Consider the following 27,485-nt stretch of genomic DNA (forward strand, 5'->3'; position numbering starts at 1 on the left):
GGAGAGGAGGCTTGAGTCAACCTTGAAGATGGGTTGTTGGATGAGGAAAAATACAGAGGGGTTTTCAGATAGTGTGGGGAGCGAGGGCGAACCCAGAACAGCCACGGGAATCAGAGTGTGTAGGGGCGGAGCCTGCCGAGGACAGATCAAGGGGCCCTCGGGTGGAGGTCTAGTGTGAAAAGCACTGAAGGAGAGAGAGCCTTGAAATCCACGTCTTGAGGTAGAAATGGAAGAAAACAACGCGGGCTCGGCTGTGCTTCCTTTAGAAATCCTTTGACAGATTTGAGCACGAGACTGATGGCCGACGGGGTTGGTCATCTTAGAACTCTGATCACTGAATTTAGAAGCTGATGACTTGGTATTATCAAGGTTGCAGTCTTTGGCATTTACAAAGAGATACTTAGGTACTAAATATCATGCCATAATCTAGAACTCCAGCCTTCCGTGTAAGAACCAGAAATGGTTACATAGCAGATTCGTGGGCAGGAATATGCCTTTTGTTCTCATCCAGTGAAACTGGCTGCTTCTTGCTGAACAGCTCTGCTCCTCAAACCTTAAAGTTTAACTGTGTCTGAATAAATGTATTTGAATGGTGTTTTTACCCCAAAAATCTAACACGAAAAACTGAAGGGAGCCTTTTCATGGTTTATTTCCTCATGTTTTATCTAATCTTAGCACCTACCAAAAGGTAGCCTGCAAGAGGACATTGTGTGCAAGTTGAAAAGAAGAAAAATCTCAGCGTATCAGCAAAGCAGAGCAAGAAGTGATACAAAGTAGCCGGTGACAGAATGGTTGTCACAGGAACTGACAGGTGCTTCAGAAAAATGAGTTTTCAAAATTAAACTGGGGTAGAAAGACAAGCGTAATCTTGCACCACTTTGAATGGAAGGCACCATTTCCACGCCACCCAGCTGAATAGCTTTCTCATTACACAAGGACCTCTCTTGCCTGTCGCATGTAAAAGAGCAAGGAAAATAACACATCGTCTATCTCATTTTCTAAGTGACAGAAAACATTAGATTCGACACTTCATTTTATATGTGTTACAAAGAATTTGGCCCTATTAAATGTTGAAAATTGTCTTTTTTTTTGAAAATTGTTCAGCAAACTTCAAACCAAGTTTGGTGCACTGTGTCTTTTGGGGGTTTTTGTTTGTTTGTTTGTTTTCATTTGATTAGTATTTATTGAGTCCCCATGTGCTCCAAACAGTGTGCTGAATGGTTGGGATGCATGAGTCAACGTGGAGTTACATCCCCCTGGGGGAGACAGACATTGCAAACAACCCTAATGAATAAGTAAATTATATAGTATACCTGAAGATGTTATCTCCTGTGGTTAAAAAAAATCATTAAAGCAAGGAAGGGCGGCTGGGAGGGCTGCAAATTAAAATAGGGTGGTCAGGGAAGCCTCAGTACAAAGGTAACATTTAAGCAGAACTTGAAGCCTTTGAAAAACAAGCAACATAAATGTTGGTGGGGGGCTTCTAGACCCAAGATGAGAGCTTTGCTGACACGTTTTAGGCCTAGCAAGGAGGCCGGTGGGCTGGCGTATGGTGGTGATGGGGGCCCTAGAGTTGAGCCGAGAGAGGTACTGGGATTGGATCATAGACTGTGGTCCTTTCTTTGACTTTGACTTTTTTTTTAAGTAACAGCTTTATTGAGGTATAATTCACATACCAACAGTTCACTCGTTGTAAGTGTACAATTCAGTGTTTTTTAAAATATATTCACAGAATCGTGCAACCATCATCACGAACAATTTTAGAAAGTTTCCATCACCCCACAAGAAACCCCATACCCTCCCAAACCCCTTTCACCCTAGGCAATCCCTAGTCTACTTTCTGTTTCTATGGATTTGACTCTTCTGAAAATTGAACACAAATGGGATAACACAGTACATGGTCTTTTCTGACTGCCTTCTTTCACTTTGATTTCAAGGTTCATCCATGTTGAAACGTGCATTAGTACTTCATCCCTTTTTATGGCTGAATAATGTTTCATTGTATGAATAGGCCACATCTTGTTTATTCATCAGTTGATGGACATCTGGGTTGTTTCCTCTTTTTGGCAGTTATGAATAATGCTGCTATGAATATTTGTGTATAGGTTTCTTTAGTATGGATGTATGTTTTCATTTCTCACCTTGGAGCGGAATTCCTGGATCGTATGGAATTCATGTGGGTTCCTGTGGTTCATCTCTAAGTTTAATCTTTTGAGGAGCTGTCAGACTGTCTTCCAAAGTGGCTACCTCACTTTACATTCCCACCAGCAGCGTACGAGGGTTCTCATTTCTCCACATCTTCAGCAACACTTGTTATTATCTGTATTCTTGATTATAGCCATCTTAGTGGGTGTGCAGTGGTATGTCGCTGTTTTAATACGAAATTGCCTGATGACTGTGATGTTGAGCATCTTTTCATATGCTCGTGGCCATTTGTGTATCTTCTTTGGAGACATGTCTTTCCAGTTCCTTTGCCCAATATAAAATCAGGTTTAATTGCCCGTTTATTATTGAGTTGTAAGAGTTCTTTACATATTTTAGATGCAAGTCACTTTTCAGAGAGATGGTTTGCAAATATTTTCTCCTGTTCAGCACATAACAAGGGCTTAATAAAATCTTGTTGAATAAGTATTTGGATGTTCAAAATTATATTTCCATCACAGTGTCATTGTAGCTTTAGAGTTTAGTCAATTGTATACCAATTATAGTTTCCCTGACTTAAAACTGTTAAAACCTGTCAAAATAAATGGACATATCCTTCATTATTTTATCTTTAAATTCAGCGTTACGATTGGTGAGGTGTTGAAAATCTGTCATTTTAATGATGGACAAGTGACAAAAATATGGAATACAATTTGTCATTTAAAAATTTAATATTTGACTTTTAAATTTTATAGATGGGAAAAGTGGAAGCCGATCTAACTAGATCCAAGTCTCTTCGTGAGAAACAGTCGAAGGAGTTTCTGTGGCAGCTGGAGGACGTCAAGCAAAGATACGAGCAGCAGGTCGGTCCTTCCTCTGACGGCTGCCTTTGATTCTCTCACGTGCATATACGCTCTCTTCTAAATATCTCTTTATGTCACAAAACCTCTGCACAACGAAAATACTTATAAGAACATTATTACCAATATATTTGAAATGTTTAAAATAATGGTTGTTTCACTGGAATCTAGAAACAGAGAACTTTAACTCTCCGCTGAAGTCTGTTCTGACAGTTGACTAAACTGAACGTTTAATTGAAACATTTATTGTGGTTCTTGAGTTCTCCTCCTGTCAGAGCACAAGTTTGACTTATTTATTTAAGAAATAGTTTGGGGCACCTACTGTGGCCCAGGTGCTGTCACTGACCCCGGGCAGAGCGGTAAGCAGGGCCGACAGGGTTCTTTCCTCACAGAGCTTGGATTTTGGTGGGCAGCCAGTCCATCAGTTAAAAATGAGATAATTTCAAAGAGTGAGTTGGGAAGAAGGAAAGAGGGAGTGTGCATAGACTTTGCCAGGCGGCGGGCGGAAGGGCCTGACGGGCGCGGACAGGTGGGCAGGGGCCTGGTGCTGAGAGCCCTGGCGACGGGAGGGGCCGCGAGAAGGCTCTGGAGGAAGGGGGGCCAGGCTGGAGGGATGGCAGGTTCAACGATGCTGCGGTGGCAGCGGCGGGGGCTGTTCGGGGAGCGAATGACACTTGGGCTGGATTGGCCGGAGCACCGAGGGGAAGGGTCCGGCTGGGACCAGGACGCGGGGGCAGCAAAAGGAGTTTAATTCTGTGTTCAGTACCCTGCCTCTTGTTTATTAATAAAAAAGGCTTTATCTTTATCTTTTTAAAAATATATCCCTGCAGACTCTCGGAATAGTCAAGGCAGCTATTAATTTTTACTTGTTTGTCTAATTTGCTTGCCTTGTTTCCTTAACATCTAGAAAAATATTGATTAGCTTAGTCACTCAGTTAAAATTGTTTCCTAGACAGTATTTGAACCTTTTTGTTCTAGAAACCTGAATAACTTTTTCTTTCATTATTTTATTTTTAATCCCTTATTAAGTGGGTCCTTCATCTGCAGTTGCTATAGAAATATTTTCGCATGTGCAAGATGATATATGCTCATGGAAGATTATTTGAAATAATGAAAAAAAGTTATAAATAAAGCCAATGATTAAATTATTGTAAATCTATACTATGGAATGCTGTGTACTCCTTGAAAAGATTGATATAAATTTGTAGGAACCAACAGACACAGATTTCTAAGACACAGTGTTAAGGGGGAAATAAAGCACATGACAGAACAATTGTTATATTATGATCCTATGTATGGAAAATTAAAATATATGTGTCTGTATCATACAGCTAGGTATGTTAGTTTAGCTTTAAAATTCTAGAAGATTACACATGTCTGTAGAATGGGCATGAAATAATAGGTTAGATTATGATAAATTGACACTTTCACTGTATGCTTTAAATAGACTTTTTTACTTAAAATTTCACAAAGAGCATATGTCATGCATTACTTGCATAGTTAAAATATGAAAGTTATGAATGTAAAGAAACAATAGAATAGAATAAATGTAGAACATTTATATTATATCTGTAGTATTTTAAGTGGGTAATAAATTTGGATTAATGCAAAAAATCATTCAAGCAATTACACATAAAATTGTATATACATAAAATTACATAAGAGATGAAAATCCTAAAAGATAAGAAAAGACAGAAGAAAGAGCACTAGCAGATTATTTCAGAAATACCAGAAATATATGGGTAACTTCAGATTTTCTAACTCCAAAACCCAGTGCAATAGAATTATTTTCTCAGAATCTTCTTTAAACAATGGTGTGAGAATGAAGTATCTAATTTCTGATTAATAGATGATGGCAGTGAAAGTCATTCTGACATACACCAACTTAAAAACATGTATTTCCACTGACATACACTTTCTTTAAATAGTCGTGGAAGACGTTTTCCGGACCTTTAGTACTGGAGTGGAGGTTGCTTGGGAAACTAGCTTTAGAAACTAGGCATAGAAACTTACATAAGAAGTGGAGCCCACAAGTAGGAAGAGGTGGGGGTCAGAGGGAAACTGAGGGAATAATTCATCAAATATAAATAATATTTAACGAGGCTTGTTAACAAGATACAGTGTATAACCGAGGCGACTTTTGGATTAAAAACTGTATAGACGCACTAATAAAAACAAGAAAAATGTCAGCTTCTCCATGTAAACTGATGAAGGAACAGGGGAGAGAAGGAAACCAAGTTTTAAACTCTTTCTAGGACACCTGTGCTCATCAGAAGCTATTGTATGGCAGGGTGAGTGTGTGTAAGGGGTTGAAAAGTTCTCTGAGTGTTTTTAAAATTCTGTTTTCATTTTGATGATAACCATGTGGGTGACAAGTTTATAACCAAGTGTGGCCAGGTCACTGCAGGGCCTGATTTGCATTTATTCTGTGATCATTTTGGCACAGCTCTGACTTTTTAAAGTCGGATGTAACAAGTAAAACCACTGAGGAAAATGAACATTTGACTAAATATAAATTATTTTAAGTTAAAGAAATAACATTTGCCACAAATATCGTAGACAGAGTGATTCCCTTTGTCAAATTAATAAATGTATAACCAATAAAAATAATTAGCATATAAAGTAATTAGCATAAATTTTAACAAAATCATTAATGCTCCAAAGGAAAAGAAACATATATGAAATAAATTGAGTGAACGACCATGTAGAAACATCTTCAGCCTTGGTGTTAAGAAAAATGCAAATTAGAATAGCGATGTACCGTCTAAAGCTGGCCAAGGTTTAGTAAAACTGGTACTTTCGTCTGTTGCTGGCGTTATAAATTAATGTAGCCCGAAGGACTTTGGCAGTATCTACCAAGAGTCATAAAATTTGTTTACCTCTTCTGGCCAATTATCCTTAACCTTGAAAATCGGACAGAATTATTCAAACAATGATGTTATTTATTTTTCAGATGGTGGAATAATTATTTTTCAGATGTTGGAATCGTGGTCGATTCTTTTCTCACATGCTCTACTTTCCACATTGTGTCTTTCTAACGTGACAGTCGCTTTTTTAGTGTAAAAGTAAATTTATATAAGCTCGTTTGAAGGAATGTTAAGCTTTGTAGGCTTTTCTCTGGGTGATAGATTTAAAACTGTACCAAATTTTTGTCTTTTAAGTCTTGATCAAAAATACTTAATAAGGAAAACATTAATTCTTTAAAGAATTCATACTATTAGTAGAAACCATACACTATTGCATCCATTTTTCTGTGTTTCATTTTCATGAGAAAGAGAGAAATGATATAAATGTTATACAAGTGTATAATAGGAATTTTTTTAAAACCACACAAAGATCTCTGAGGTCAGTGCAGATTTCACCTGCTTTTATCCTTCCTATGTCTGTAGGCCTCTTCACTGGAGTCCATGCTGAGAGTGAAGATCCCAGGCAGTAACTTGTAGAGGAAAGATAAAAGCAGGAATATGAGCTAGTAGGTTTTAGGGGAATATTTTTTGATGTGATAATATACAAACTTTTTAAAACCTTTTTTTTTTAAGCAGAAAATTCTATTAACTGGAGCAGCATTGCCCCGGCCACTCCAGATTGTTGGGGTTTTTACTGTGAACGCTTATCACGAGGAAAGATAGGCATATGGGAGCAGGTCCCTATGAGCCAGCTCGAGCGAGCTCACTGAAAGGGAAGCCGATTAAACTGAGCTTATTCCCTTCTTTGGGCAGACTGGCCAGGCTGGTAGATAAGGAAAGAGGAGTAGATGTGATAGATTTGGACTTCACTGAGCCGTCTGGCAAAGTCCTTCTTGAAGGCCGAATAGGAAATATGGTTTAGCCATTGGTTCATTTATGGGGTTAAGGGAGAGTTCAAAGGGCCATCTCTGAATGACGATTGACACCCTAAGTGAGATTTCTGTGTGTCACACTGGGTAATGATATAAGAGGTTAGTTTCTTGCTTCCTTGGAGTTCAGAGGAGTAGTTAACATGCGGGATATGAAAATCAGTTTTCTGAAGCTTTAAACAGATGAAATTAAGAAGATTAAGTTTATTGGGATTGAATATAAAATTCCGTGCTTTGGTTCAGAAAATCATCTGCAGAAAGTATGCGGTGGGGGAGATGTAAGGTTGTCTAGGCTGGGGGGGGGGGGCGACAAGCAAGACAGGAAGAACCCCCTGGGGCGATGGATCCTGGAGGGTAAAAGGTACGGCCTCCTTCTGTTGTTTTCCCATCAGGTCGTATGAGGAGTCAGTCAGTTCTGGTCGCCACATTTTAAGTAGGACGCTGACAAACTCAAACATGTTCAAAGCAGAGTTTCCAGAATACGGGAACGTTTGGGTCTAAGTCAGAGGGAATATATCAAGGAATAAGGGTGTTTTGCCAAGAGAAGACAAGACTGAGGAGGGTTGCATATCTATCTTTAACTCCAAGGTCTGGAACAGAGGAGATTTTATGATTGGTTTGTGTAATAACAGTCGTGATAGCCACCAGTCAGGAGGTCATACGCTGAGCCGGGTACCGTTTCCACCTGCTTTAGGTGACTTCAGCCACCTCCCGTCCTCACAGTCATCTTGCAAGGCAGTGCCATTGTTCATTGTTCCATCTCCAGTTGTAGAAACTGAGCACCTCCAGTTAAGTCACTGGCCAAAGGTGCCACACGGTTAATAGGTGATGAGATCAGACGTGAACGTGAGCCATGCTCTTAACCTCACTCTGACGGACCCCCAGGGGGCTCCAGGGGGCAGAAGTTGAGCCTCTGGGTGTGGAACATTTTGGGTTATTTCGAGGTGGTTCTTTCCTAAAGAATTATTCAGATGTGCAGTGGTTCGTCTCGTAACAAAGTAAGTTGCCCACCTGAGCGTGTTGAGGTGACTGCCGGAACGCTGCGGGTGGATGTCCCTCCCAGATCCGCGTTCTGTGACCTGTGCCTTCGTTGATTCGCCCCCAGCCTCCCGCCTGGCTCCGTGTGCCTCTTGACAGCCGTAGGGGTCTCTAACTTACTTACACACCTGTCCATACCTGCCTTCTCTACCTGCCACTCAAGTGCGAGGGTGACAACTTTTCTGTTGTCTTGTCCTTGCTTAGGAATCTACAAATCTTAAATGCTACGGGTATAGCGTTTCACCCTGGAAGGGGATTTACATGCTGTTCACCAGGCCCTTGCTTCTCAAACCGGGGTAGGCGGCCCCTGGGGCAGCGCGTGAGCGCTGGGGTACAGGGGCCTGATGCCTGTTTCCTGGAGTGTTGGGTTCACTTGATGACTTTGTGGGAAAGCAAAGTGGTTTTACTATTGAGGTAACATTCATATTAAAACAAACATAGACTTTTCCTGTTTTGTAAAATGCAAAATTCTCATGAATTTTTAAGATAAAATAGGACATTTCAAAGAAACTTCCAGTTTGCAGAGGCTGCTTCAGGCAATGCCCTCAGATCCCCCAGGGGGATCTTATTCATTCTCACTGCTGTGAGGGGTGCTTCGGTGGAAAAGTTTTGGAAGCACTTATCCGGTCCAGTCCTCACATTTTATGATGAGGGAACTCGCATCCGGGGAAATGAACGACTGGTGCGCACTGGGCCTCAATTTCCTTATTCAGCGCAATCTGTGAGCCACTCCCGTTTAGAAAGCATTGTGCCAGGAACTGTAATGCAGTGAAAAAAGCAGAGTGGTATTTTAAAATATTTTAGCCAAAATGCAGGCATAAAGCGTGCAGATGTGGAGAGAAAAACATCAAACACATGGGATAAACACTCACACCAATATCCTGTAAAGGCCAAGCTTTCCTCAAGGCTTCCTGTTTCTTTCCTGTATAACCCATTGGAACAAAGAGACAATTCTAATTGTCTTTTCACAAACCTCATTCAAGTGGGAAACAAACAACAAAGCAGGCATGCTAGGATTTCCTGAACTAGGGAGATTTTTTTTGGCAGTCCCATCATATCATTCTTTAATCTTATATTTTATATCTTCTCTTTTCACTACAAAGCCTTTAAAGGGAAATGTAGTTCAACAGATAAACAAGTGGTCAAATTCTCCAGAAAGAATAAATACTTATTGTTGATGATGATAAAAAAACACTGAAGGGCCAAATCCTTACACATTGCCATTATTTGAAACAAAACATTTTGCTAGCAAAGACAAGTCGGAAATTATACAAGGTAAGCAACTGGGAAATTTTAGGAGCAGCTGAGATATTTAAAAAGCAGGTAGCATGCAATTCCCAGTTTTTTCTCTGTAAGTATTTTAGTTTTTAGTTATCTAGATTTTTTAGGTAATATAGCCTGAAGACATGGACCTCTTTTAAATTAGACCATTCAGTCTTCACTGGGAAAGGACATAGCAGAAAGCAAGAGAGAGGAGACAGACAGGGTACTGGCTCCCGGCGCAGGCGTGGCGGCTGGCCTGGGGGGACAGGCCGAGGCCTCAGCTGTAAGGGGAAGGCTGGACACGGCACAGAAGTCTGTCGATCTGCAGTGGGAGAACGAGGACGTTCTTATTCCTGAGGGTTTTCTCTGTGAAACAAGAGGGAAGATCATTTGCTGACACTGAAGGAATCACGTGGACAGGAGAGCCGACAGAAGTGGGGATTGTTTACAATTATTTTGGTGATGGCGTGACTGATCAGACTAGAACAACTTGGTAAAAGTTATTTTTGGTATTGAGGTCCCGGATGAGGTTGAGGTTGATGACCATGAATCTGTGAGTCTCCCTAAAATTTCTTCAAAGTGGATTTTCACACGATTTATTCATTTCTGCACCTGGTTCACTCTGTTCCTCGCTTTGCCTTATTCTTCTTGCTCACCTTATCACACTCTCTTTAAAAGTCTTTTTTGCTTGGCTTTCCTTTTTCAGTTTGTAATCGTTTTTGAGCCTCAACTACAGTCATTGGACTCCTCGGTGGTGATCAAGACAAATTCAATCCCTGATCCAATGATGCCCTAAGTCTTTCAAATTCTTTCTTTCCATAACTGCCTGATCCAGGGCATGCAGCCGTGCTACAGGGCGCAGATGGGTCCTACAGGCAGCAGGCAGAGCCAGGTTCCTGGTGTCTTAGGGTCCAGAATGAGAGAGCCAGACTATGAAGCTACAGAGCCTGTAGTCCAGGCCAAGTTTTGGGAGCCTGGGTTCATAGAATGTGCAGTGATACTTGGTGAAGAGTGCTTAAGGCAGGGCCTTTTCTTCCTTTTTCTTTTTTTCTTTTTCTCGGCTTGAATCTTTTCACATCTAGGTTCAAACAAATGCACCTTTACCTAGAGTGGGAATGAAAAGGGCAAAGATGAACATAGTTTTTTTCAGTGACTGTAATATGAAGCATAGATGATTTGTTTTAGGGATACTTCATTTTAAAAAATGTTTCCTAGACAGTGATATGGCTACGCGATGATCCCACTCTCCAGGTACCTTAAAAATCTAAGGTCAAATCACGTCTTTGCAATCGTTCATCACTTAATTCATGTTTACTGAGCAACTACTTTGTGCTAAACACTGTTCTGGGCGCTTAGGATGTGGGTGAACACAGGAGAGTCTGCACTTATGGTGGAGGAGACAACGGTCCCCCAGCCTTAGGATATACTGTTCCGTAAGGTCATGGTCACTGCCGTGGTCAAGCAGGACAATGTGTCTGTGAGTGAAGGGCTATTTTATAGAAGGTGTCATTTTGTCTAAGACGTTATTTTAGAGAAGGTCATCAGTGAAGGACTTTAAAGAAGTGATATTTGAATTAAAACCTGAATGAAGTGAAGGAGGAAACCTTACAGAACTTGAGATGAGGAAAGGAGATTTCAGGCAGAGGGAACGGGCAGGGACGTGGCTGGAATGGAGTGAGCGGGGGCGGGGCAGATCCTATCAAGCCCTGTCGACTGTGGTGGGAGCTTGGATTTTGTTCTGCGAGTGGCGCGAAGCCACTGGAGCATTTGAGCAAGCTCTGGTTTGTGTTTAGAAAGCTTCCTCTCGCGGCTTTGTGGAGCGCCGATTGTACAGGAGGTGGCAGAGGACGCAGGGAGGATGGTTGGGAGGCGACTGGAGTCTGATAGTCAGAGGCTGATGAGAGGTGACCGGGGCGGGGCAGTGCAGGGCGGGGGGTCAACCTTGGGCTGTGCTCTGCAGGCAGGACTTGTGGATGGAAGGGAAATGGAGTGTGAAGAAAAGAGGGGACTCAGATATGACTCCAGCTTCCCCACTGAGCCACCAGGCGAATGGTGGTGACAGACACTGACACGCAAGAGAGAAAAGAAAGGAAGTGCCAGGACTGAGCCCAGGGAGCAGTGACAACTAGACGTGGGGACGAGATGGAGGAAAACCAGCAAAAACGTCCGAGAGGGAGCAGCTGGTGGGTAGAAGGGAAAACCAAGGAGGTGTGACTTCCCGTGCGCCGCATGCAGCCAGTGTTTCAGGAAGGAGGACGTGAGTAACCTGTTGTTCAGGTGTCGCCGAGACGGGAAGTTAGATGGAGACTGACAGCTGACCACTGGGTTTGGCGAGAAGGTCTTTACCACCTTGACAAGTCCATTTTCAGTAGAACGTGGGAACAAAACCCAAATGATGTGGGCGGGGAGAGAACACGGTGTGAGCAGCCCGTAGAGAGACTTTGAAAGAAAGGGGAGCAGAGAAGTGGGGTGGCCTCTGGAGGGTTATGGAGGGTCAGGGGAAGGATGCAGCGAAAACATCGTGTTGATGAGCACGATGCAGTGGAGAAGACGATGCTCATGAGGCAGAGAGCGACGGGGTCACTGTGAGAGGGGCGTGCTTAATTTGGCGAGAGCAGACGGGAAGGCTTCCCTGGGCCACAGGGCCAGCCGGGCGTTCAAGTCAGAGGAGGGCAGAGACTGTGCAGGTGGCAAGTCAGTTTGGTGATAAGGTAGGTGAAGCCGCTCTCTTCTGACGGCAGGAGCCCCTCGGTCCCCACATCCACGGATGCTCAAGCCCCTCAGATAAAATGGCGTCGTCTTTGCGTATCGCCTACGCACATCCTGCTGTACGCTTTACATCATCTCTAGATGACTTATAATACCTAACGCAAGGTAAGCACTATGTCAGTAGCTGCTGAAACGCTGCAAATTCAAGCTTTGCTTCTTGGAACCTCCTGGAATTTTTTCTTCGGTCCTTGGTTGGTTGAATCTGCAGAGGGCCAGCTCACCTTTTAGTTTTTGGTTTTTGCACCCGAATGCCACTCATTCCACGCAAAATGTTGGATAATTATGCTGCATCGTAGGCAGTGTGAGGACAGCATGAAGACAATACAGCCTTCGTCCATATGTTGGAGGAGTTTATAACCTGATTGATCTGCTTGTCCTTCTAAATTTTATACTAACTGGGAAACTCTGATGGTTTTTATGTTTCATATTCAACACCAGGGATCTACTAGATTAAGACGAACTGAATGTGTTTCAGATAAACAGACATAGGTAAAATAAAGTAAAATTAAAATACACAGTTAAGACATGCGTTTTTCAAAAGTGTTGAACTCTGCCTAAGGGGGTATATTCTTAGTTATCTCAATTTCATTGGCTTGAGTAAACGATCATTAAACCACGAAGAAAAATCTTGAAACATTCGGCTTTCTGGCCCCTTCCTGGGTTTTAATTGAGGTCCGCCAGGTACAGACACAGAAAACAGTAGCGAATTGTTCAGAAAGTTGTAAACGCTGCAGGTGGTTACTGTCACTCACCACCTACAGGTGGGGGTAAGTATTTTGAAGTGTTACCTGGGAAAGAAAACTGCCGAGAATAGGACTTGCTTCCTGCCCGGGCAGCACGGATGGGCTGGTCTCTGCTGGGCCTTCCTCCTCCATGATCTCTGCTGGGGCCCTCCAGCCTGCAGCCTCCAGCCCTCAGCCCTCAGCGCATCCCAAGCTTGGGGCTCCGGTGGGCGTTTGTCCCCAGCTGTACAGGTTGACCCTGGAGGAAAAGGAGTGAAGAAGCAGTACAGGCCGGCAGAGCCTCGCTGTGCCTCCCGTAGTGGTTAGCACACTCCTATGAAACTTTCAAATAAAGAGAATTTGTGTGCTAAACTGAATTGCTGATTGACAGATTTCGTGGATGGCTCATTTCGTTGTAGCAAATACCTAATCCTGGAGCCACAAGGCTCTCCATAGGTGACAAATTCTATTTCTGTTCTTGACACACTGCTGACTTTTTACTGTTTCTTTTGGTGCCTGTTTCTATTAACATGTTCAGAAAGTCAGACCATATTGTAGTATTTTCTGTGCTAAAATGTTTTTTTCCTCTGACTCCAAAGGCTTGGAGTCTTTATCGGTCATGAAATGTAACGTCCAATAGCGCATTTTATATCATATAACTGCACTTTAAAAAGAAAAGATTTGAACATCTTTTAGTAAAGAATCAGTCTAGTGAAACGGTGCTATCTTTACAGTAGACTCTGCCTCACTGGACCTAGATTTCTGGAGCTCTAGAGAATTTGGTAACTTATTTTGACATTTCAAATGTGCTGTTTTGCAAATGCAAATGGAAAATTGCTCAGAGACGTAGCCTGATGATGTTAAGCCCTGTATCTCATTAAATGGAAAAACACAGGGTGTGGTACACTTGTCTTTTAGTGAGGATCTTAATGAGTCTTATCAACGACACAAAAGTAGTGCTGAATTTCACAACCAAGAAGCAAAAATTTTCACAGGGATCCCTCGAGTAGGAAGCGGGATGATGTGGGAGTGTCACCTGGCAAGCCCTACCGAAAATCTTCGACTTTCAATGGCTAGCACTTTATATCAAAGTGCCTTTTGAACTGTTGTTAGTCTAACGTATATGATTATTGACAATTTTGAGCTGACATTCATTGCTCTTTTTAAGTATGTAGCATGTTAACGAAGCTTGTGATCTTACTAGGTAGTGGTCTTCTCTACTACTCCAGCCGTGTTGATCCGAGGTAGAGATGCCAGAACTGCCTTGGCACAGTGCTGAGGACGAGGTCGGAGTCTTAGGAGAATGAGAATATTAGAGTCATTTGTTACTTTAGGCCAGACACCCTCCACCCAGGGAGGGCCTAGGAGGTGCTGAAGAAGGCATGGTGATGGGCCCCTGATTCCACTGAGCGGCTCTGGTCTGGCTTCCACCGTGTGCCAGGCCCACCGTAGGCACTGCTGCGCTGGAGCCGGGCGGCCAACTTTCAGTGGGCTGCTGGGGGTCTGCCAGTGGGGCCCCGAACATCAGATGGATGGTAGGAGTGACCGCTGCAGTGGGCAGCGTGGCAGGAGTGGCCACCAAGGTGTCTTGCCCTGCAGGGGCCTGTGGCGATAGTGAATAAAGCACGGAGCTCTGAGGGATAAGACAGAGACCAACGGGAGTGATACTTGTACAATATCAAGAAAGAAAGTCAAGAGCTGGCAAGTGAACTTTAGACAGTTCTCCACTTCCATGGAAAATCATGGTTCAAGTTTCCAGATTTAAGATCACAGTTCACAGACCCAGAATCCATGTGCTTGAAGGGAGACCATGTCTCCTGATAAAGGCTCTTGCAACGCAACAAGTTAATATTCCCCCCAAAGGGAGCTGTAGCCATTTGACATGGTAAATGCATACGATGAAGGAAGCAAAAATTCTAGCAAAATCTTATCTTCCAGAAACGACTGTTGGTCATCTTAGGTGGTTATCATCCCAGACACTTTTATGAGATAGTAGAAGGATAGACAGGTATAGAGACAAAAGCAGTTTTTAAAAAATGGGACCATGCTATATTTGTCACTTTTACTAAAATATTTAATTTTATGTGAAATCAGTTAAAGAAGCAGGGGAAACTGAAGGAATTTCTGAAGTTTAGAAAATTGTTTATCATATAAGAAATGATTTCTTAGAAAGTTAAGAAATAAAGATTACAAATACATTGAGATTAGAGGCATTTTTGAATTTTATGGTTCAGTTTTTACTCCCTGTTATGAAAAGGTAAAAGATACATGCTTCCACTTCCTTCCACCCACCCCTACCTTTCTTCTGTCAGTTATAGTATTACTTATACATTGTTGAGTTTTGTAACATTTATATTCTGTTCCATAACCATGCTTCTCACAGTCATATAGTTAGCTTTTTAAGTTTAAATCGATTATATGTATACCACCAGAACTTTTTTTCATATCTGAGTCCTTTATTTTGATTCATCTGTTGACTGCTGAGATTTCATCAAGTCATTTTTCCCAGAAGGGCATGTAGCTGTCGTATCCACTGTGTTTCTGCCTGCTTGAGAGTCACCACTTGTTCCCTTGTTTTGAAGGATAGTTTGGCTGGGCATGAAAGTCTCTGCCCCTCCTTTCTTTCCCTGAAGCTTGCACACGTTGACCCACTGCCTTTTGGCACAAAGGTTGCTCTTAACACAGCTTTGTCAGTCATCTCTTGGTTGCCTAAATTTCGTCCTCAAGTATTTTTTTTCCAAGAGTGGTTTAGGTTCTATAATCTTTGAGTTTTTCCATGTTTGAGTTTAGTTATAGTATTCTTGAACCATTCTTTTACTCAGTCTAAATCAGTTTTTCTTGGTATACAGTTTGCTTTTTTGATATAGGCATTTAACTCTTCATTCATTTCAGGGAAGTCTTCTGATAATGTACCTGTGTACACACGGATTTTCTTTCTTTCTTTCTTTTTTTTTTTTTTGGCTGCACTGCGCGGCACATGGGGTCTTAGTTCCCCGATGAGGGGTCAAACCCGTGTCCCCTGCATTGGAAGCGCAGAGTCTTAACCGCTGGACCACCAGGGAATTTCCCACACACGGATTTTCTTTTTCCACTTTCTCTCTGTATTATCTTTTCTTTGTGTCCTTCATGGACCTTTACTGTGATTATCTCTAGTCATTTGTCTATATCAGTGGTTCCATTTTTAGCCCTGTTTATTCAACTCGTTTCTAATTTAGAATTTATTTTGTGATGCAGTTATTTGATCCTTAGTTAATTCTGTTGTTTTATCTTCTTGTCTTTGAGTTCTTCTTTCATTGCACTCACGTTCTCACTAAGTTCTCCTATCACTCTAGTTGTTTCTGATTTTTAAGGTATATTTTCCTCCCGTCCAGAATGATGGGGCTTGCAGAATATAGATTTTGTCATCTGGTTACATTTGAGGTTATTTCAGTTAATATTTTTGTACTGCAATTCCTCCTTTTTTATGTGTTGGGTGCATTCTATTACGTCTTTAATTTACTCCTCTGGTTTTGGAATTTCTGACCTTGAGGAGTATTACTGGGATGTGCTGATCTTCTATATACTGTGTACGGAGAAGTAATGACTTCAAAAAATAAGATTACCAAAGCGTGTTCAGGCCATATTTGCTAGCACTAATTCTGCTGTAAAACAGTTAGGAGAACTTAGCGTGTGTATTCCAAGGCCCTCAGGGACTTGGCTGTCTAGCACCCGCATCTTGTCGTCTCAGGGCCTGGGTGTGCTCCTACCCAAGGACACATGCGTGGAGCTTCAGGCGGAGGGAGGAGGCCATCGACATATGTGGCAGGATACGGTCTGGGAGGAGGGCTGTGCCTTCAGGGATCTCAGAACCTCAAGGTCAGAGTGTGTTGGGATGGCATAGTGGGTGGGGCGGGGCCCTTATTCATCTCCTGTTGGATAATTTCGTGTGAGTCGACCTAGCAGCTTCTAGGCAATAAAGCCATTTTCTCACGCAGGCCCCAACCAGCAGGCTATCAAGTCCAGCATCACAAAGGCTGGCAGGTGCTCCCAGGCCCTTGCACGTGAGGCCTAATTACTCCCCTTGTCCTGGGAGACATGCCAGCCTGCTTTCACACCCGTCGAGTGGCATTACAAGCATAGTTACCTGGCCCACAGCTCCGTGCTTTCGGATTAGGGAGCTTAAAGCCTTCCCTTCTGCGTTACAGGGAGCTCTTTACCTGCCTTACTTAAGAATTCCTTGGTGATGGGGCCTCCTCTTCCCCCTGGAGCATAGATTATCGGCTCTGGACCACCTTGACTTAGAGACCCCACTGACCACTTCATCATTCACCCTTGCAGATGCTGTCTGCTTTCCCATCCTCCACACCCTCCATGACGTTACCACCTCCTAGTAACCGCGAGCTCCATTGCACATTATTGTGGTCAACTAAAAGTATCTAGTAGCTCAAGGTAAAGAGGATACACTACTTCCTGTTTGCTGTTGAGAAGCACCCACATGTAAAGGACATTTATCTACCTGGAAGGGGCTAGGTTGAACTTTAACACAGATCCACCTTGATGATGGCATTGAATATGGTTATGAATATCATCATCAAGATGTTCCCAGAACATTAGGGTTTTTCTCCTGGACTCTACCATTAATCTGGAGAGGACACCCCTGCCTGAAATCGCTGACAGTGAGGAAACCTAGGCAAAGACTAGAAGGGGCTTGTAACCTCTAGAAGTTGGCCAAACAGCATTGGATCGAGCAGACAGGGCTGAGCGATTTCATTTGAAAAGGCTCTGGCAACCTTGAGATTTGTTCATTAACCAGCATCACTGAGCAACAGACCCTGACAAAACAGCGAACTATTTTAATGGTTTAACTTATGAACATCTATCTTTTAGGCTTCAAATGCCATTATCTCTATTTCATTTGTTCCTGACTTTTTAAAATGAATGAACGGAAAGCAGGGTCACTGGTCCAAGTGTCAGAACTCCTCAGAACTCAGAGTTTCTGTGGAAGGGTGTTGGTTCTAGAGCCTAGACCCAGGCAGCGCTGTTACTAACGATCTCACAGCCAGTCCTGGTCTTGTGTCTTCTCTTGGGGGAAAACTTCTGTAATTCTTCTTCCTTAATTACTTAAAATTACTTAAATAGTAATTTTAAGAAGAATTACTTAAAATTACTATTCCTTAAATACTCTAAGGAAAAGTCAATCGGTTACTTTTCCTTAGAGTATTGTAAAATATTTTGCTTTCTGTCAATTTTAAATCACACCATTCTCCCAGTTTTTTTGAGGCTTTTGAGAATCAGATCTCAGTAGACCTTTTTACCTCTTTCTGTTTCCTTTCAGTGTGGTACATGTTTAAATGTTTTACTAGAATTTATAATTTCATTATTATAATGCTTCATAGTATAACACTGAGTAGAAATAATAATGTGTCCAAGACTGTTCTAAAAATATCCTCAGTAATTCATATACTTGGCTGCCTGAAAATGATGCAGTAATGTCAATAAAATTTTAAATTCTCTTTTTTGTTGGGATTAACATTGTGGTTGTGTGAATCACAGAGAAAACCATGCACATTTATTTTAAATAATCATAGAAAACTTTTCTACTTGGCATGGTATATAAAGAGAAAATTTATATGCATTTTTTCTGTATATTGCCTATAGTAGAATAATAGGCAAGAAAGATCCCTAAATTTTAAACAGACATAAATTCACTAGAATGCGTTTTTGTTCTCAGATGCAACATAAAATTTTCCGTATTATTTTCTGTACTATCTTGTTCCGATAAGTGTGTATACTCCAGAGTTAGTGCACTTTTCTTTCTTCTAAATAGTAAGTTTATGAGCGGTTAGGAGTTTATTGTTGATTTTCCCACCCTCAAAGAAAAATCCCAGTAAGAAAACATTTTGAAACGTACATTTAAAAACAATTTTAATCTGTGTTCTGATTCTTAATTTGCAATTAGAGGATGAGAGTTTTAAATCTCCAGAGAAAATAACTTCGGAAATGCGGTGCAGCGCGCGCGCCTGGAGAAGTGAGTGCTATAGCTTTAAGATAAGGTAGTCTGGCGATTCACTGCACGAAACAAGATCGATTCGGAGCAGGCTCCTACTGTTAGCTTTTTTGAAGATGGATTCTCACGCCGAAAATAACACAGCGTATTCTAGATAACAGCAGTTTTTCCCCCTGAAATCCACCAAAACTGAAGAAAAATCCAAGTGACTGTTCTTAGCAGCTGTGTGGCCTGGAGTTCACTGGGGAAGCTGGCTTCCTGCAGTCCCTATTCATCACCTGCTTCAAAGACAGCCTGGCTGGCTATAGTGTGCAGGCCAGGTAGGGTGCCATTGTGCACAGCCTGGGAGGATTAGTATCAAAGCTGCGGCAACCAGGCCCTCGTCTCGGGCTGCCATTCAGTCTAGCAGGGAGAGGCTAAGACTGGCCAAGGTCACAGTCTCCAGTGTGGAGTGGACTGGGAAAGGATCCTGAGAATAGAATGCTTTTTATGAAATCATGGCGCAAGCCTGCAGCACAGCAGGTGCCCCTCTGGAACACATAACATCTGTTTATGTTGGTATACCGTAGCTGACAACGAGATAATAGAGCTTTGAAATTTATCATTTTATTTTTAGAAAGACAACTGTATATACAATAATCCAGATGCGTATTTAGCTTCGATCTTTTATTTGAAAACCATAAAGAAAACTGACCGATTTAATTGCTGCTTTTTACGTTGTATATATTTCAGCAAAAAGCAAAGTGTACTGACGATTAACCATTTATAACCATTGCTGGTCAGTAATACCCAAATTCTTGGGGAGGAAATACCTAGCATTCGACATAATTTTTTTCAATGTTTCAGGCATTTGTGTCAACAGATTGCAGAAGGATTTACTGAATATGCCCAACTGTCTTGAATATTAGGAGGTTTAGATAAAATCCACCCCCCCACACACAAAATGAGAGTATTTTAAGGGTGAGGTAATAATGACGCAAAAAATAAAATTTTCAACTTGGGCAAATTAGAGAAAAATTAAGCTGGCCATGAGTTGTCATGACGACAAGGATGTTCTGTTGATGAACTGTCCTCATTGTCCAATCAGATAGTAGAGCTGAAGCTGGAGCATGAACAGGAGAAGACGCACCTATTACAGCAGCATAACGCAGAGAAGGATAGCCTAGTCCGAGACCATGAACGGGAAATTGGAGACCTGGAGAAACAGCTTCACACTGCCAATATGGAGCACGAAAATCAAATCCAAGAGTTCAGGAAACGAGATTCACAGGTAATTATCAATAATATTTGATACAACGGGGATCTATTTTTAAAAAGTCATCAGCGTTTCATGTTTTCTTATTATTCTTGTTGATGCACGCTGTTTGATCATTTGCAAAACTGACAAATAAATGTGATTTTTTTGTTTTCTCCCCACCCCCTCTTTTGGGGGATGAATAAAGCTTTAACTACAGAAACCACAGGTAGCCAGATTAAAAATCCCATGGCGCGCTATAACTTGGCCCCTTTTTTATAATCTTGTCTCAGTTCCTTTCATGATGGATTTTTTTTTAAGGTATCTGCCCCTTACCCCTCCCCTCAGCCTTAGCAAATCCCTAGGAAATATATCAGCCTCACTCCTTGCTTTTTGTTTTAATCTCTGTAGGTAATCAAGCAGCTGTTTTAATATTTGCTTTTCCTTCCTAGTGTTGCTTTTTTTCTTTGGACTCTATATTTGATTAGGTTACTGAGATGATAACTGATAAAGAGAAGGGCTACCCCCCATGAGCACGCCACGCCTCCTGCCTCACCCCTGCAGTCCCTGCTGGAGGCCATTTGCAGAATAACCCCCAGCTGTGGCAGCATTTGACTCTTCAAACTTAGGGATGGAATGTGCACTGTCAGCATGGAAAATTACCTTTATAAATTTCAGATGGAAAAAAATCTTATCGGGTGTGTTTCTTTGTGGTACAATACACTCTTTACGGTATATATAATCAAAGGCCTTTAGTGTATCCTCTTGAGGAGGTTGCTGTGAAATTTTATTAAAGAAAAATTGAAGAGCAATTGATAACAATAAAAAGATAATTTTCTTTTCTAATAAAACCATACCATATACTAGGTCTAAATACCTCTCTCCCATTGAAATCTAGCCATATTATCCACACCACACATGAGCTTCTTCCTGGTTATCCTTCCTCCCCAAATAACGTAGATTTTAAATAGCGAAATAGACCTTCTGTTTGTTATAATATGCGTTTAAGCAATTCCATAATTATCTAAACATAAAAGTACTGCTGATTAAATAGATGTTATGTCTTGAGTGGAAGGCGGGAGACGGTAAGGCAAAGAATAGGGCTATTGGTCATCTTCATTTGACCTTGCGTTGTGTTTTACCTTTGGATAAAGATGGAGGTACAGGCTTTTTTGTCAGTCACATGCATTTCTAGGAAAATTATTTAAATTTGTTTTATGGGGGTTTGTTAATTAAAGAGGTAGTCATTGTAGTAGCCCTAGTACCAGAATAGTCAGGTGGTTCCTGTGAAATCAACGTGTGTTATGTTTTTGCCACCAACCTCATTAGAGCCTTTATAAAATATATTCTGATCTTTTAATTGTTAGTATTACAATTTGTTAAGAATATTTTCACACTTACATTCTCCTTCGAAGATGATGTTAAGCCTTACCATTGTCTTCTTTGAGAAGATATTTGGGTTCTGAATCAGTGCAGGATCTGTTTGCATGGTAGAATTGAATAATCGATAGAGTTAAATACATTAATTTATACAACTTCTAACTATTTTCGTGGTGTTGTAGAAAGCTGACACAAACAGAGGCCAAATTTAGAGGAAATCTTTGTGACTTTGCATATGTCGTATCTGCCATATATAGGGTGCGGTTCATCCAGTGATAACAAAAGGGAAATTTTAGAATTATTACATATAATTAAGCCACAGGGAGAGTATAATGAAGTTATTAATTGAATTTCTTCTAATTGAAGTATTAATCTGACCTCCTCAAATGCTGTAGCATACGATTGATTATATTTCTGAGATTTTCTGTCTTTCTTGGAACAATTGGAATTGCTGTCCCGGGAATGCTAGTAAGCATTGGAAACTTAGGCTAAATGCATTCTTGATCAAAATGAAAATGATTTTCTGCAGAAGCTATGCTAAATTGTTTTTAGAGAACATAGTTTTAAAAAACTCTTATCAGTAAGTTATATTTTAAAAAATCTTATCGTGTATACCAAAATGCTGAAACTTGTATTTATTTTGGACTGTTTATTGGGGCTATTAATTCACGGTTTCCTCAGGTAAGTCCTAAATTTTCCAAATATATCTTTTCATGACTGTGGTCTAAGTAGTCTAATGCATAATACCTTTTAGGTTCTGAATTCCATTCACAAATTTCAGAAAAAGCAAAGTGACATATCTTTTTTAAAATAGAAGAGCCTTTTAAAAAAATCACTGTTTTGTGGTTTGATGCAGAACAAACACAAGTATCTTAAATACTGGATTGTGTAATGTCTTATTTGCGTTCCAGGGAGACATTTGATATTCAATTCATGCCCGGCTGCTCCCATTTAGCAATGGAGGCCATTTTGTAAAAAGGACTAGTTGGAATATTTAAGCAAAAGAGGACAGTGAAATATCTATTCCGGGGGCTCTGGCTTTGTTCGCTGCTTTTCTTCTGTCAGATTCTTGATTGCAAGCAATATACTAAAAATCTACTTTTGGCTTCTTTCAACTATGTAATATGTTGTATGCTAATAAAACCATTGTTATAAAGTATAGTCACCTACCTTAAGGTGAATCATATCAACTGGGAGCTCCCTTTTGGTGAATATGCTATATAATTATTACAGGTGCGTTGTTATTCAAGTAATTTTTGTTTTATAGAGAAACAATAAGATACAGTAATATAACTAAGGACAGTTAACCATTTCTCTCTTTTTATTTGGTGCATTTAGCTAATTATTCTATGCATACATTATATTTTTGCCATAATTCCTTGATTTTCAACGATGGGAGAGTTTATGTTGTGATACTTACATTTGCTAACATGCACATTAAATTTTCCTACCTTCATATAAGATGTTCAGTCTGCTGTGTACCTGAGGTCATAACGTTTAAGGAAAAGCACCCAGATCAGTAGATTTCAAGACATATGGAAATTCGCAACCTCATTATCAGATAGTTCTCATTTGCCAGATCCCTCTTATTGAAGTTATTTTGGAGAATGATTTGCTTGAGTCCATCATGTTTTTTAACATAAAGGACATTTATAGTTTTGTTGTGATCATCTTAGGAAAGCTTCTTCCAACACGGTAGTCCTCGTGTAATTCTTGTTTTGCTTTTGAACTGCAATGTAGTGAAAGAATTTCTGCAGTTTATCCCCTCGAACTTGAAGAAAAACAGAACGTAGATTCCTTGATCCCTTGGTTGTGCTTTTAGGACCCTGAACCACTCAGAGGTTGCTTGATCTTTGATGTTTGCTGCTGAAGTGAATGGTGTGTATGAGCCCTTGTAGAGACTGTTCTAGAGGACCTTTGTGATTCGCCCCAGAGGTGGTGTCCCCATGTTGGGACAGCTCTCTCTGTGAGCTGTTGAGGTTCGGATGCATTGAGTAGTGAGAGAGGAACCACGGCAGCCACTGTGAACCACCATCTGTAGAGTGGAGAGGGTTTTCAGCGACATCTGAAAATACATTTAACTGGGGATTTGTATATAGTGAGGTGGGTCTTGCCTAATGCTGGCATCTCGATGCCTGTCTTGATTCCCTAAACTGAGAATCATGATTCTCATATGAACAGTTTTGCACAATAAAGACAGATCATCTGGATTTTGCCATACTGACTGACAGTAAGAGGCTACATCGATCGCCGATTCTAAAATGTGGGATTTTTAGAGCCCCTCTTCTTTCTCTCTTACACTTAAAAAAAAGTTTTCCAAAAAAGATGTTTATGATAGGACAATTTAAAAAATTATATCTTGATAACATTATCTTCCATGAATTTGGGAATCTGGGCACAAGATAAAATGTCCATTTATGAACTGGGTGTGTACATGTGTGCAGTGGATTAAGGATGGGTTATTATTCTTCAGAGATTACTCGAAGGGTGAATTTAACGATATGTATGTTCTGAACACTATTGTTGAACCTATACATGGTCTTTGGGCTTTGGGGTGGCTAGTACTTTTTCTGTTGAAAACGTTTGATTTTAATTTCTTTATATTCCAAGCATTTTCAAAAAGGATTTGAGGCAGCATTTTATGATAAACACATACAGATGCAATATAACTGAAAATGGTAATTAAGCAATAAATGATATTAACCGCATCAGAAAATCCATACTTTTAAAGAAAATGCTCCAGTTAAGTACAAGTTTTAGCTCTGAGCTTGCCTAGAAGCCACAGTGAAGAGTGAAACATGATGAATTGTGTAATTCTAAATATCTAATGTAAGAAATCATACCAGTTCATTTTTTTTCTAACGCTCAATTCTGAGAGAAATATACGACATGGGCTTCATGTAAAAGGCGCTGACCAGTATAATTGATGATTTTCTCTATATGTTAAAACATTTGGGAATAAAATCCAGTGGGAAAACCTAAGATTCTTTAAGTACTTTCACAAAATGTAATTAGCAAGTTTATTTTAATGTGCCAAATTTTCATTTTAATGTATGGGTAATGCCATTATCCTCAACATCAAAACATGCAGTTGCTTTGGGAGATCCAGTTTAGTGGCTATTATGAACCAAAAGAAAGCATATTTTAAGTCATAAGCCTACATTTCTGTATTATCACTATATGACTCTTCCAGAAACCCTTAGAAAACATCTCTAGATCGGAAGTGCTTTAAAAGTTAACGCCCTAAACCCTCTTGCACTGTTGGTGGGACTGTAAATTGATACAGCCACCATGGAGAACAGTATGGAGGTTCCTTAAAAAACTAAAAATAGAATTACCATATGACCCAGCACTCCCACTACTGGGCATATACCCTGAGAAAACCATGATTCAAAAAGAGACATGTACCACAATGTTCATTGCAGCACTATTTACAATAGCCAGGACATGGAAGCAACCTAAGTGTCCACTGACAGATGAATGGATAAAGAAGATGTGGCACATATATACAATGGAATATTACTCAGCCATAAAAAGAAACAAAATTGAGTTACTTGTCGTGAGATAGATGGACCTAGAATCTGTCCTACAGAGTGAAGTAAGTCAGAAGGAGAAAAACAAATAACCGTATGCTAACACACATATATGGAATCTAAAAAAAAAAAAGGTTCTGAAGAACGTAGGGGCAGGGCAAGAATAAAGACGCAGACGTAGAGAATGGACTTGAGGACATGGGGAGCGGGAAAGGTAACCTGGGACGAAGTGAGAGTGGCATGGACATATATACACTACCAAATGTAAAATAGACAGCTAGTGGGAAGCAGCCGCATAGCACAGGGAGATCAGCTCGGTGCTTTGTGACCACCTAGAGGGGTGGGATAGGGAGGGTGGGAGGGAGACGCAAGATGGAGGGGATATGGGGATATATGTGTATGTATAGCTGATTCACTTTGTTATACAGCAGAAACTAACACAACAATGTAAAGCAGTTATACTCCAATAAAGATGTTTAAAAAAAAAAAAAGATAACCCAAGAACTTTCGGTGTTTGTTTAAAATACAAATAGAGGTTTTCCCCAACTAAGCCATTTTTAAAAGACTGTGGGGGAAATATTCTTTTTCTGACGTGAAAAACATAGGTTATTTAGAATTTTCCAAATAGGACAAAAATCCTTATATTCTGAATAGATGCATTGATGCAAAGATCTCACTTTATTAGTATCCAATGGTGATGTAATAGAATTACATATGAACTAATAACATATTTGCATTAATATATTATTGTATATATTACTGTGTAGAAGAATACTATTTCTTAGATACTTAATTATGAGAAAATAGAGAAAGATGCCCTTTCAAGTAAAGTCTACATTTTTGATAGGTCACCAGCTTTCTTTCTCCATAATAATTCTAAAATTCTGTGATTATTTTCATCTTAAAAGCAGAAAAGTAGCCTATATCTACCTATAATTAAACTATTATAAATAATTCAACTTGGTCCTCATTGTGGAAAAAATTATATTAAGTTTAATAAACAAAAACAGACTGAGACAAGGAAATTGATTTCTCTAAGAATGATGCATTTATCGAAGTATTATACAATGTATCTTTAGTCCTGTGCATATTTTTAAAATGTGGCAGTTACCATGGAAACCACATTCTATGGCATGTGGTCCACTTTTAGATAAAGAATATTCCTTTTCAAGACAAGCCTTCCAAATAATAACATATAAAGTATTCCATTTGCAATAACAACTTCATATCAATCAATAATGATTGCTTTAAAAATCTGTCCTATGTTCTCATTATACTTAATGGATTTTTAAAGAAATATTTAAATTGTTTTGAAGAACATTAAGTTGTTCTTAATGATTAAATGCTGAGGATATTTACAATGGAGGGTATAATGTGATCACTCTGCAGTGGTGAAAACCGGGAGACTGCAAGGGAACACAAGTCTGTGTACACAGCGTGTTCCGACAGATAAGAAGCCTTTAGTCATATCGAGTGTCTGAATATCCAGCAATAATGTTGTCAGATTAAGTCGTCACGAGAGATGACTGCATCCAATTATTTTCATTTGACACGTAAAGAACCTGTGGTTCCAAGGTCGTTATCTTGCCCAAGGTCACAGAACTAGCAAACCGGGGCTTCTTAATTCAGTGCTCTTTATCTCACGGCCTCTTCCAAGAAAGGTTTTAGATTTTTGGAGACACTTGGACATGGCAAAAAAGGAAGAGGGCTGTGTGAATCTCTGCCGGGCATGGGAGAGAGACACTGCTACCTTTGTTCCCATGCTGAGATTCTCATCTCAATTTGCATTTCTTTCATTGAGTTGGTGTACTTGACGGTGCGGCCGGTCGTAACTGAACTGGGCTGCTCCAGTCCGGTTTGAGTCAGCAGTGCCTCTGGAGCAGTCCTGAATTTCTCTGCTCGGCCCCTTCCATCGCATCACCTCATCCAGCCCTTCCAGTCCCCCATAAGGATTAAGTTTCCTATTTGGAAACGGTTTTGACCTTCTTGCCTGGGTCAGAAAATGACTTGTATGTATTTCCACTTTATCAATGAGGAAAGATTCTGAAAGTGCAGAAAGTTGCCCAAGGTGACATAACTAGTAGTGTAGCTGGCGCTTGTGACCACTTCCCCTGCCCATTTGCCTGCTTATGGAGGAGCTCGTTGTCTCTGAATTTCATTTATTCTGCATAAACTCCATTCCATTTTCATTTTGGATTCTTAATACATTGCTAGGTTTAAACACTGATACCCATACCTCAGGCTATATAAATCCAAATCAGGTCTTAGCCAGTAGTTTCAGTCTCTCTCCAAAGTGACAGCCATGGCTATGTCTCTATTCTGAAACCAGCTAAACTCGGAAGAGATATGCATTTCTTAATATTTTATTTGGAATAGAATTCCTTCCCACAAATTTTAGAATTTAAAGTTTCCTATGCTTTTAAATGGGTTCACTTTTGGTTTTCACATTATTACTGAAATAAGAAGATATGTCCAGAGTAAGAATCCAGTAAGCTTTTAGGTCAGTGGGACCTACCAGTCTTTATAAGATATTGCTTAGGAATTTGCTTTTAGTATTGGCGAAATACGGCTTGTTGTGAATGGTTTACTATAGATGAATGTCTGTTATATTCACACACTAATTTGGAACATTACATATGATCCATTCCTTTTAACGGAGTGACTTTTTAAAGCTCAAAGACTTCAATGTTGGCATTTTTTTCCTTAAAGGGATCCTTGTAAGA

At 40.4% G+C, this 27,485-nt stretch overlaps 1 protein-coding gene across 10 annotated transcripts in view; it reads left to right on the forward strand.

Annotated features, from left to right (window-relative positions):
• CEP112 (centrosomal protein 112) overlaps nucleotides 1–27,485 on the forward strand; it is a 418,686-nt gene that overhangs the window by 186,839 nt on the left and 204,362 nt on the right. For 9 of the 10 annotated variants that reach the window (XM_059998183.1, XM_059998182.1, XM_059998186.1 and 6 more), the window contains 2 exons: nucleotides 2,898–3,005; nucleotides 19,703–19,885. In XM_059998183.1, coding sequence (XP_059854166.1) covers nucleotides 2,898–3,005; nucleotides 19,703–19,885 — 291 coding nt within the window. The remainder of the gene's footprint in view (nucleotides 1–2,897; nucleotides 3,006–19,702; nucleotides 19,886–27,485) is intronic. The other variant, XM_059998189.1, reaches the window with a different exon arrangement.

This window comes from Delphinus delphis, chromosome 19, assembly GCF_949987515.2.
Source record: "Delphinus delphis chromosome 19, mDelDel1.2, whole genome shotgun sequence".
Lineage (NCBI taxonomy): Eukaryota > Metazoa > Chordata > Mammalia > Artiodactyla > Delphinidae > Delphinus > Delphinus delphis.